A 12,714-nucleotide genomic window follows, 5' to 3' on the forward strand; every position below is an offset into this window, starting at 1 on the left:
CCGTCCGTACGCGGATATGTGGCGATCCGCATGAAATTGGACGGGGATACGCCTCCTCCGTCTTGGGAGCTGCCCCTGCATTCGATGGTCGCCGAACATCGAATGCAGGGCCGCACGCTCCACCAGGTCCCGCAACACAAGACCACACGGACACTTGTCCGTGTGAAATCATGTATGGGGGCGGGCAGCTGACATCCGGCGATGTCAGATGCCCGCCCCTTACCCACGCGTCACGGCCTCATTACCATGCATACGCCCCGCGTTTGCATGGGAACGCCCATGAAACGGGGGGCGTATGCATAGGGTAATGAGGCTAAGTAGCCCCTCACGCCCCTCTACGCCCCCTGTGCGGCGTATAAAGAATCCGTGCGGCGAAATCGCCTGCACATGCGCAGAGTGACCTCTGCACATGCGCAGACGATCAACATCGGCGGTCCGTCCGCATGCGGGAATATCCGCACCGATCAGAATAAGGGCCTATGTTATGTTCATGCCTTGTCATGTCTATCTGTCAGTGTGTAGAAGTGCACACTCATGTCACTAGTTCCAAATGAGTGGACAGGCCACATTCACAGCTTCAACCAATCGCATGTCTTCTTCCGATGTCTGCTGCAGCATGTGCTCTCATAAAACGCCTTCTAAATCTGACTCCGTCCTCATTTACATCACAAAGCCTCTTACTGGGGGAACAATCACTCTATTAAGAATGCTTTTGTAGTTGTTACGCCACAGAGACAAGACATGGAGGGAAATTTTAAGCATTTGCACTGCTGGAAAATGTGTTTGAAAACCATACATTATGCTTTCTTTATTTGGTCCTAGTTCAGCAGGAGTTTTAGTTTTATGAGAAAGTGCAAGACTGCAACTGTTTTCACAAGCATGCGGGGGAGGCCGCCCAGCATAGGGCAAAGCCGCCCCTTATGTCTGGTCCCTCCCTGCAAAATGTTGCGATCGCATTACTAAAATGAAATAGTGAAGCACTGGTTTTATTATGGTAACACCCCCCCCCCCCTGCAGATTTGGTTCACAGTGGCTACGTGTGCCGCCATGCAGTTGCCGCATCCTGCCTCACAAACATTAAAGACATGCCTCCATTGTCTCGACCACACTGACCAAGTCGCAGCCCCCTGCTGGCACTTAAACTGTGGGACCGCAGTTGAATGGTATTGCATTTTCTTGCGACCTCAGTTTAAAGGCTGTTGCATGTGCGCTACAACATGCGCAGATTTTCTAAATCTCCATTTATGCACTGTATTATGGGTTGCAGCCATTAGTGGTAATAGTGTAGGTAACAGCAGCTGGATATGGATATCCATTTAGTATTGTAATCATAGTCATAAGATCTGTGGGGATATAGGAACACATAAGTAATTTCTACAGCTTTATTTTCAGAGATCAGACCGTGTTCTTCTTCCCCTTGTCTTAATGGAGGAAAGTGTGAGGATCTCGGCAATACATACCGTTGTCTGTGCACGTTGCCATTCACTGGAGCCCGTTGTGAAACAGGTGACTATACAGACAATATACTGATCCTTCTGCTGATTGCATTTGTGTAATCGGTAATGTTGCTGACACTGGGTCAGTGTGTACAGGGGCAAACGCCGGACTTTTTGTGGGTGGGGACGGTGCAAAGGTTTTATATTACAGTGATTGTTGCCAGCCAATTTGTGTGCCCCAAATAAAACAGTAAAACAGGCCGATGGACGGAGGTGATGCAAGAGTTTGCATCAGTGCTCCCCATTTATCACCTGTCCATACACACTAGGCAATTTTGAGCGCTACTTTGGTAATGTAAGGAGGTATGCAATAAGCTCCTAACCATACTTGCCTACCTGCCCCTCTCCATGGGTGAGAAAATGCTCTGGTCCTGGACTTCCCTGGTAATGTGTGATTGCCATCACCTGTGGTGAGCTAGGTAATTGATAATAAAGGTGTCTCACCACAGGTGACGGCAATCATACATTACCAGGGAAGTCCAGGAACAGAGCATTTTCTCCCTCATGGAGAGGGTCAGGTAGGCAAGTACGCTCCCAACGATCATTTTTGAAACATGGCCTGTATCAATTAGGAGCTGAGTGCTTATTACATCTCTCCCAGTATGTTTGAAAGACCCTAAACATATGTGCATTCCCCTCTCTTCCTCTCTCCATATGTAAAACACTTTTTGTGTTCCCAGAAATCAGACCTTGTTCCTCAGGTCCTTGCTTGAATGGGGGAAGTTGTGTAGAAACGGGTATTAATTACACGTGTTCCTGTACATCATGGTTTACTGGACCAAAGTGTGAGCACAGTAAGTATCTGAGATGCAATATTAACTTCCTTTGATTCTAATTAGAAACAGTCCTGGAGCCGATTTAGATAAATGGCAGTTGCATCACACATGCTTTCCACATGGATAAAGTGGGAGACATTCCATTATAAGTTCTGTTGACATGTTGCCGCACCAGAGCAGTTCTATCAGTTTAAATGGCCAGTGTTGAAAAACCACACGGGGGTTCGTGCACAGGGAACCCCTATTGATTGCGCAGATTACACATATTCATTGGGTTTCTACATCTGAATCCCAATTTTTAGGTGCAGGAAATGGCTATATATAGCTATACTGTTGAATGCAGGAATTGTAGCGGGCAATTGCATATCCCCATTAATGTTATTCGTAGACACTGGTGAATAATAGTTTGGTAGATTGGCCATGCGGACAAACTTAACCATTATCTAGTGTTTATTGTAGCGCTCATTGATGGCACAGCCATGCTCACAGTTCTGCTACATAGATAGATAGTGATAGAGTGGAGCATGCTATGCAGGTGGTTTAAATCACCCAATGGCATTTTTAAAGCCAACTACACCTCTCAGTTATGCATCTCATACTGTATACATGTGAAATTCATTGTGGATTTCCAAAGAAACTTTCCTCTGTTATCCAAATGAACTACAATCTGCCACTACTCACAGTTGACATCACAAGAAATAATACGATGATGCTGCCCACACATGGGCCCTTATTCTGGTCGGTGCGGATATATGCGCGTGCGTTCGGCCCGCCGATGTTTTGTGTCTGCGCATGTGCAGAGGCGTCTCTGCGCATGTGCGAGCGGGGCGTACGGCCAAGTCCCGCATGATATGTGAACACTCCGAACAGGGGGTGGAGAGGGGAGTGAAGGGCTATTTGGGCTCATTACCGTATGCATACGCCCCGCGTTTCATGGGCGTTGCTATGCAAACGCTGGGCGTACGTATGGTAATGCGGCCGTGACGCACGTGTAGGGGGCGGACATATGACACCGGCTGTCAGCTGCCCGCCCAGATCCCTGCTTTTGCACGGAAAAATGTCCGTGTGGTCTGAGGTTGCGGGAGCTGGTGGACCACTCGGTCCTGCATTCGATGGTCTGCGACCATCGAATGATGGGGGAGGTTCCCTGAGATGGAGGAGGCGTATTCCGTGAAAAATACACGTGCGGTCCGTTCGGCCAGCTTCTTACCGCGTACGGACGGAGTTGGCGATCCGTATGAAAGGCGGGGTTTCGCACGCACGGTCCTGGCCGCATAATCGGATCCGGCCGCACCGATCAGAATAAGGGCCATGGTGAGATGTGATTTGAGCTATACAATATGTCCTATGCAATTTGGACCTCAAGGGTCCTACACACGGGGGGATGCTGAAGCGATCTGAACACTTCAGCAAAATCACCGGGTTCCTCTTTATAATAAGTATACAGATCCATGTACCACAATATTGCTGCCATAGGCAATTCTAATGATAGGTAACCTAGAAACATCGAATTTGACGGCAGATAAGAACCATTTGGCCAATCTGCTCTGCCCCTTTTTAACAATATTGTTACCTCAAATCCTATGTGATCCTTATTTCTTTGTAGGGATATCCTTATGTCTATCCCATGAATGTTTTAAATTGTTCTACTGTCTTAGCTTCTACCACCTCTGCTGAGAGGCTATTCCACTTGTTCAGGAAATAGGACTTAATACTGCTCATTTTTGGTGTCATCTGAGGTGTCGCTTTTTCCTCATCTGTTTCCAGAGATCAGACCCTGCTCCTCAGCTCCCTGTATGAATGGGGCAACATGTGAAGATCTGGGTGACACCTACAGTTGTCTGTGTACTCAGGGATTTACTGGGTTGAACTGTGAGTCAGGTGAGCTACATTAGAGTAAGGCAATGTGCTGCATGAGCTGCAGAGTGTTAATCTATTTCTTTTTGTCCTATGGCTGGCCGCTTGCACAGTCTCAGCCTTGTGCCATTCGTCACATTCTCCTGGGTTCATAGTTGCCATTGGATAACTGATGTCTATGTGAAGAATGATTGTGATTGTTTAGCATTAGTTCACTAGGGGAAGTATCCAAATATAAAGGTGCGTACACACCTGAGATCTCCACAGCCGCCGATAGGTGAAGCAGGTGCTCCTTTATGATATATTTTATGTGGCTTTCTGTGGCCATACCGTATCTTTTTTCCTACCCTTCCACTAGGAGCATGGTGTGCAGAGGTTCCCCATTACATATGGGACTGTCAGGAATCGCAGTGTGCGTCCGCATCCGCATCTGTTATCTGCACCCTGGTGCACCTTGCGGCGCAGATCTGCGAGTGGCACTGTCCTCAGGGGTAGTCCGTGGTGGGATGTCTCCATGGATCTGGCCGATGTCCCACGCCACTTCCATGCCTATTCCCTGTGGCATGGGCGCCGCCATGACACCTTGGTCAGCTGACCGTTTTGCTCCAATGTGCTAGCCGGTGACTCTGACCTGTGCACTCGATCACATGCTCAAGGTGTGCATAGATACTTCCCAGGTTAAATTATGCTGCGACTTGCAGCCAATCACAGACAGGCATGGGTGGGATATAAGTCAGGCCTCCAGCACTATCAAATCGCCTTGAACAACTTGCCTGTGATACCCTCCAGAGTCAGCGTCCAAGGCTTCCAGGCTATTTCTCTGTGTACCTGTGCTGCTGCTAGCAAACCTCCTCGTTATCTCCACCTGCCAGACAAACCTGCTGTTTACCATCATCAGCTCCCGAGTAGTATCTGTGTATTCCAGGTCTCTGCTAGCAGGCATCATCATCGGCTCCCAAGCCACATCATCATTGGCTCCTAAGCCACATCATCATCGGCTCCTAAGCCACATCATCATCGGCTCCCGGCCTGAGTCCCCATCAGCTCCCAGGCCAAATCCCTATCAGCGCCCAGGCCGCATCATTATCGGCTCACAGGCCGCATCACTATCAGCTCCCAGACCGCATCTCCAGTGCTCACAGGCTTCTAGGCCTAATACCCTCGTCGGTTCCCAGGTCAACACCAGTACACTGATACACCATCATCATATCTTCATCCTCCACTATCCTGTATCCCCAGCATCCCAGCTCACAGAGCAGTACACAGAGGACCAGGGCAGAGAGCCACGACTTGCTCGTCGGGCACAGCGATGACCAAAGCCCCTTGCGGGGTTCCCTGGTGAAGACCACCGGCGGGTTAGACTCTGCGCCCCTGTTCCTGGTTACAGTCAACACTCTGTCCCCGCTGCTTCCTTGTGCTCAAGTTGCTGCATGTCATTCCGCTTCCTAAAGCCACCTAGTTTCAAGTATCCAGCTCCCTCCACTGACCCACCAAGGTCACAGCTGGGAACACAGATCTCAGCAGCGTTCATAGTGACTATACAACTGTTTATTTCTTCCTTGAGTTATAACGGCTTATAACAGTGTCCCACAGCCTATTGGAGTCCCCAGTTCTGATGTCTAAGAGGAAAGTATAGGGGCATAATGATGTAATTCACATGGCTTTCATGAAGCCGTGCAAGGAGGACGGCAGAGGCTGCTTGATGTCACACGCAGCTGCTGCGACCCTAAACGTGGTGGCCCCACCACCTGGCTTTGCAGCTCGTGTGTGCAGGTAGGGGGCTACCCTTAGCATGCAAGTGCTCCGCGGTATATGGAAGTGTTTGCATGACAGTGGTGTGATTGCAAAATTTTGCACCGCATTTTTTAACTGATTATTTGGATTCTTTAATGAATAATACTGTATTTTATACAGTTTTATCCATCCTCTCTGGTCCTAGATTTACTTACATGTGATACGGCCACGCAACAACTCTTTGTCATGAGAATCACTCCGTCCAGGTTATGTAGCTAGCTAATTAGTAACCTTTAGCTAAATAGCTATATTTTATAATATGCATCCTTGCAGCTTCATTGTATTTTAAAGTAGACTGGTACTGTACTACTTACTTGTATCAGACAGGTTGTATTTTTGTATAATTATTTAAATTAACATATTTTTTTTAAATAAATAAAAAATTATTCATTATTATTATAATTGTATTGTATTATAATTCTTGAATTGATATTTGCAGAAAATAAATGACCTGCTGGAAAGGAAAATAAGGAAATAGTATTTTTTTTGCACTTGTTTGATACCTAGATTACTAAACACATAGTGAAAGGTATACAAAAGCATTCAAGGGAATGATAGAGAAATGATCTTCATCAAAAACCATTACACTATCTATAAACTGCTAAGCTATGACTAAATCAATGACTAAAATTAGACAAAAGTGTTCATCAAGACTCACTGACTAAAATTTGACTAAGAAGAAATTAAAAAATGTGAGTAAAAGGTGACATTTAATTTCGTCAAATTTTAGGAAAGTGACTAAAACTAAACACTAAAACTAAATTGAAAATCCCTCACAAAATTAACACTGCCCCATAGTGACAAAAAATATATATATTTTAACATTCTTGACCCTTTAATAAAACATTTAATTTAGATTTCTTAATTTGTAAAGAAATAAAAGCGCTAGCATATAGAATACCTTTTTAAATATGGTACTCCTTTTTATTTTTTATTTTTGTGTGTGTGTAAAAAATTATATATCTTTATACAATTTTTTTTCATTTTCAAATTTTATATTCTACCTGTACAAGGATGTCCAGCTGGTGAATAGCCTTGATTTTCTGTTGTCTCTGATGGACAAAACTTAATACAGGTCGGGTCTCAACCATTCCTTTTTTTCATACTTACCTTGTCACCCGACGTCCACGAAGGCCTCCGGGAAGGCCTCTTCGGCATCTCCGGTCTCAGGGGCGCATTGCGCGAGTGCACGGTCGTGCTGGTGGCGTCACCAAAAAACAAAAAAATCCCTTATCCAAAATGCTTGTGGTCCCGAGCATTTCAGATGAGGGATACACAACCTGTACTGTATAGGACAGAAGTGAGCAATGCACACATTTTAGTTTTTTTCTTGTTTAACTCACTGATGTAGGCAAGATAGCTGTGATTGCTATCCAAAGGCACTTCTATTTTGCGGTGACTTATGTTCTTGTCACTTACTATATATTGTAATATGGTGGCGTTCGTGGCGAGTTTTACTCTGGCGATTGCAACTTGCCAGAAAATTGGAGATTATGTAATATCTATGTAGTGATCGATTTTAAGATTCCACTGATCAATTACTTATGTTCTGCCTTCAGAGCTCCGGCCCTGCTCTTCATCTCCCTGCCTAAACGGAGGGCTCTGCGAGGATATGGGTTCTACGTACAGCTGCTCGTGTCCGCGCAGATTCACTGGCAGGCGGTGTGAGACAGGTGAGCTGATCCCAGGACAGCAATGACAAGGAAAAGGGGAATGGGTTTGTTAACCGCACAGGAGGTATGTTTTTGTAAACAAAAAAGGCCCCTCATATATAGATTAGGAGTATAACTCGATATGGTCAGGAGGGTGTGCTACCACTGGACATCTGATTGAGGCAGAAGTTAGTGGGGAAAGAGAAAGGGTGTCTCTGTGTGGTGCACCAGAAGAATACGTAATAAAATGTAACTTTTATTTAATTGAAGGATAAAATATAGCGAAAATATGACAGACACAAAGACATTAAACACATAACATGTAATAAAAAAGGATATGAGAATATAAGGTACAAACGTGATCTTACTGTATCGAAACAGGTATAATCACACTTAATAGTGTCAATAAAGTGGTGACTGAAAGGCTCCAATGCACATATACTAGAGTCTCACTACGCGCTGCTGCGTATCTGTCCCAAAATCGAGAAGCCAGACAGCACGGAGTACAGTGAGGATGTAAAGGAGCTTCCGTTTGCTTACAGGTGAATACCCTTTGGAGCGCGGGTGGTGACCGGCTAAGGGTAGACACGTAAGTGGCACAGGAGCACAGTGCTCAGTACAGATTGAGCCGTGCGGCCGGTTTGTGCTCCAGAGTCCTGGAGGTCGTAGTGCTACACATCATACACTGCGCCTCCCCGGACCCGGTGTTCACGGAACTAGTCTGACACACGGACCACGAGTACCTGTAATGTAAATATTACGCTAGACAGATCAAAATGCATTCAATGGGTAGGGGGAGTGGGTGGTAGCCACGAAAAATTGTGAACCCGTAATTTAGCATGTTTTAGGCAATGAGAAGACTATGGGCCTATATGGCACTCCACCAAGTACAATGATATGTCTACCCACACTGAGGTTCCCCTACAAAAAGCTATAATGTGTCTCCTGCCATTGTATAATATAGGCCGTGATTTAACTGTTGTCATTGGAGTTCAGGGACCTTTTGCGCTGTCCCCCTTAAAGGAGGCAGGAATTAGAGGACCAGTGAGTACTATTGAGAAAAAAGAGAAAAAGTGGAGCGCTAAAGATTGGATCAATATGGTACAATTATATACGTGGTTTTATTTACTTAATAATAAGTGGATTTAAAGCCACTTTGTAGGTATAAAATATTTCACACAATAATACATATAGACATAGTTGAGCAAAATACAAAAAAAATTTAAGGATAAAAAATAAGTAAAAGGAATATTAAATGGTACATATAATAAAATGCAAATTAGGGTAATACTTATGGCATGGATTCCCTTGATAGTGTCCTTTTATGGAGGTACTTGTGTATGCTGGATTTTAGCGTTCTGAGGCTAGATAGTGGTGGGGTCCATATACCTTGCCGGATGGAGGAGCGCTGGAGGAAGATGGTAACCCAAGAGATGGTGGGTGTCCTCAACAATAGTATGCGTCCTTGTAATCCTTATTGTGCAGGTGGTGGTGTCCCAAGTTTGAATTATAGAAGAATTTTTGCCCAGTGGACGATCCAGATATAAAGCAGGATAGTACTCCAAGACAGGGTATCAGATTACAGCCAGTAAACCCAATAAAATCAGAAGGTGCTCCCTGACATGTTTCAGCTTTTTCAAAGGTAATCCATGCCATAAGTATTACCCTAATTTGCATTTTATTATATGTACCATTTAATATTCCTTTTACTTATTTTTTATCCTTAAAATTTTGTTGTATTTTGCTCAACTATGTCGATATGTATTATTGTGTGAAATATTTTATACCTACAAAGTGGCTTTAAATCCACTTATTACTAAGTAAATAAAACCACGTATATAATTGTACCATATTGATCCAATCTTTAGCGCTCCACTTTTTCTCTTTTTTCTCTATATCGCTTTTAGGGGTGTGACACCCCCTAGTAGGAGCTGCTTGGCACAACACCCTATTAGGCGCTTGTATACTTTTAGCCATAAGGCTACTAGTTTTTCTTGTACACCCAGTGAGTACTATTGTCATGCAGATTGTCATGCAGACAGAAGTGACGTTGGCGGATACATGTGTTTTTTACCTTAATGATCCCCCTTGCTGTGAATCACTTTGCATCGAAAATTTCACTACCAGCGCGATTGCCAAGGCATAATGGCACGTGCGCAGTGCGATCGGGAACACGTGCATTTTGCCAATAAATGTTCTTTTGCACAAACTTCAGCATTGCATACAAACATGAATTAGGCCCTATATGCTCTGTGCTATTTTTTGCGCAAAAGTGTTTTAATACTCTATGAAGACCTTCACACAATAGTAACTTGTATTGTTGTAGCACATTGATCTGACTGACACTTAGCGCTCAGTGTGATAGGTTACTTATTCTGTTTTCACTTCTTCTGTCTTATCGACCAGAGATCAAACCTTGCTCCTCATCACCGTGTCTGAGCGGTGGGATATGTCAGGACGTGGGCGATACATACAGCTGTTCCTGCAGGCAGAGATTTACTGGGAGACGCTGTGAGACAGGTGAGAGGGAAGTGGGCAAATTTGCATTGTATTATGATTTTTCTTTTGCAGCTGGTGAAGGTATAAAGGCAGGAAGATGTGATTTATTATATGTAACGTTTGTTAATAGTACAGCTTTGCAGAGAATTAGAGCATATACAGAGGACTTTTGATAAAATGTAGTAATACATCTGAAAACTTTAATCCATGTACTTCTAGAGCAGGGGTAGGCAAGTCATTTTTAATGGAGTCCAGATATTTCGAATTGTTTTGATCGAGGTCCACAAAATCAAATATCTATAATGTGATTAATAACAAGTTTTTATTTTGCTGCTGAAACTTATACTACAGATCCTATATCCTATAGATTGTAAACTTACAGCAGGGCCCTCTAACCCCCAAGTCTGTCTGTTACCTAGTTTGATTTATCACTGTCTACTATTGTAAAGCGCAACGGAATCTGCTGCGCTATATAAGAAACTGTAAATAAATAAATACTACGTTCCTTAAAATTTAAGTATAAGTTTCAGCATCAAAAGAAAAACTTGAGGCTTAAAACTTTAAAAAGAGTCTGCACCGCTGGGTAGCTTGATTTCAGTGCATCTCCTGTGGCGTTTTATTTGTTTGCTGGGTCCTTGGGGCTCCTCCACGTTGTGGTGCATGGAGGACTGGGATGCACTCAGCTCTTAAGCCTCCACATCTGTCACTTCCCGGGACGCCGCATCAGCCTGCTTATGTGACTCACGTAAACAATCGGTATATTACTGGCACCATGGTGGAGGAAGGAAGATGGATGCGGTCGTCTCTCTGCATCATTACAACGCAACTGCTATGCTACTGTAGCGCTACGGCACTAATCTATATTCTAGAGAAGGTCCGGTTTCCTGTACTTTGCGCTCTGGAGTCGGTTGCCTACCGTTGTTCTATAGGTCAATCCTATTGTACGGGACGTGTGTGATGTCGCCGCAGTGGTATAATACCAGAAAAGGCACCCTGTACTAGCACCCTCCACAGGCTGAAATCAGCGAGCACTTTAATGTGTATCTGTTATCTGCTACCATTCCCGACTACAGTACAGGATGATTCTTCACTGTGGAATTCCCATGCGTTTTCCCAGACTCCAAACCTTATAAAATTGAGCTGTAACCGTAACTGTAGGTTGTGCAAACTTCCCTTGTATGGGGTTATTCCTTTGTGTAATTTTTCCCTTGAACTTCACAGGGACGTTTTCACATCAGCAAGCCTCAGATGTAGATATATGTGAAAATATAAACATGGGAGATATCATCGCATAAAACTGTATTTAATTTTCACAAAGATATAAAACATGGGGGTACAATGTTAAAGAAAGTTTTCTTTGGCATCTGAATAAGCATACAAAGTGCACTGGGCCACCAGCTTAGGCCTGGAAAGGTAATTACCGGATGGATTGGAACCGTTAGCGAAAACAGTTCAGAAAGACATATGGTAAGTCACATACGGATCCCGGGTCACGCAGGTGCTCTCACAGTCGATGGGTAACTTCCTCTCCTGGGCGTCTGCCTGGCCCTGTGTCCACCAACGCGTTTCGGATCCCTCTGGATCCTTTATCAGATACACCTTGATAAAGGATCCAGAGGGATCCGAAACGCGTTGGTGGACACAGGGCCAGGCAGACGCCCAGGAGAGGAAGTTACCCATCGACTGTGAGAGCACCTGCGTGACCCGGGATCCGTATGTGACTTACCATATGTCTTTCTGAACTGTTTTCGCTAACGGTTCCAATCCATCCGGTAATTACCTTTCCAGGCCTAAGCTGGTGGCCCAGTGCACTTTGTATGCTTATTCAGATGCCAAAGAAAACTTTCTTTAACATTGTACCCCCATGTTTTATATCTTTGTGAAAATTAAATACAGTTTTATGCGATGATATCTCCCATGTTTATATTTTCACATATATCTACATCTGAGGCTTGCTGATGTGAAAACGTCCCTGTGAAGTTCAAGGGAAAAATTACACAAAGGAATAACCCCATACAAGGGAAGTTTGCATATTAATTATATATTAGCGCTGGTTGAGGATTTATCTCTATCCCTTTTTACATATTATGTTCCTTTCTGGGTAAAAGAAGAAATACCCGTGAGATAAAACCATCCCGGCAGCTTCTTTGCGCACTGTGGTGTTTACCGACCTCATATTCGTAACTGTAGGTTATTTGAGCTCACCCCTTTACTGTGTGGAGATTAGTTGGGATGGACAATGTCACAAGGTCATCGGTCTCAATTTGTAATAAAGGTCCTTTGGCTTACTCCGAGGCACTTTCATAATTTACAATGGTTTACAATGGTTAGTCTGTATCCTTTAACATTTTTACAAGCTTCGTATGTAACATCTTTTCATTGGACAGTCTATTGGACTGGCTTCTGATGTAGCTAGTACCACAATGTAGAACTAATATTAATTCATTATACCTGTTTAAGACAGTTGAAGGTATGTCCAAATGGTTGATTCAATTTTTCAAATTTAAATATACCTGGAAAAAGCTTGCTTGTCTTTTTCTAAAATATCCCCAGCTAGCACGCATAATGAGCTCTTTGTTAATGTCTAGCGTGATGCTTACTTATCTCCTATTAGACGTCCTCATATGGGGACTTCTGAGA

General features: G+C 44.1%; 1 protein-coding gene across 6 annotated transcripts in view; it reads left to right on the forward strand.

Moving 5' to 3' along the window:
- SNED1 (sushi, nidogen and EGF like domains 1) overlaps positions 1–12,714 on the forward strand; it is a 136,370-nt gene that overhangs the window by 68,903 nt on the left and 54,753 nt on the right. For 3 of the 6 annotated variants that reach the window (XM_083178178.1, XM_083178179.1, XM_083178183.1), the window contains 5 exons: positions 1,381–1,506; positions 2,177–2,290; positions 4,040–4,153; positions 7,483–7,596; positions 9,982–10,095. In XM_083178178.1, the coding sequence (XP_083034304.1) occupies positions 1,381–1,506; positions 2,177–2,290; positions 4,040–4,153; positions 7,483–7,596; positions 9,982–10,095 (582 nt within the window). The remainder of the gene's footprint in view (positions 1–1,380; positions 1,507–2,176; positions 2,291–4,039; positions 4,154–7,482; positions 7,597–9,981; positions 10,096–12,714) is intronic. The other 3 variants (XM_083178180.1, XM_083178184.1, XM_083178181.1) reach the window with 2 other exon arrangements.

The sequence above is a fragment of the Crinia signifera genome, chromosome 3 (assembly GCF_055691185.1).
Source record: "Crinia signifera chromosome 3, ASM5569118v1, whole genome shotgun sequence".
NCBI classification, from domain to species: Eukaryota; Metazoa; Chordata; class Amphibia; order Anura; family Myobatrachidae; genus Crinia; species Crinia signifera.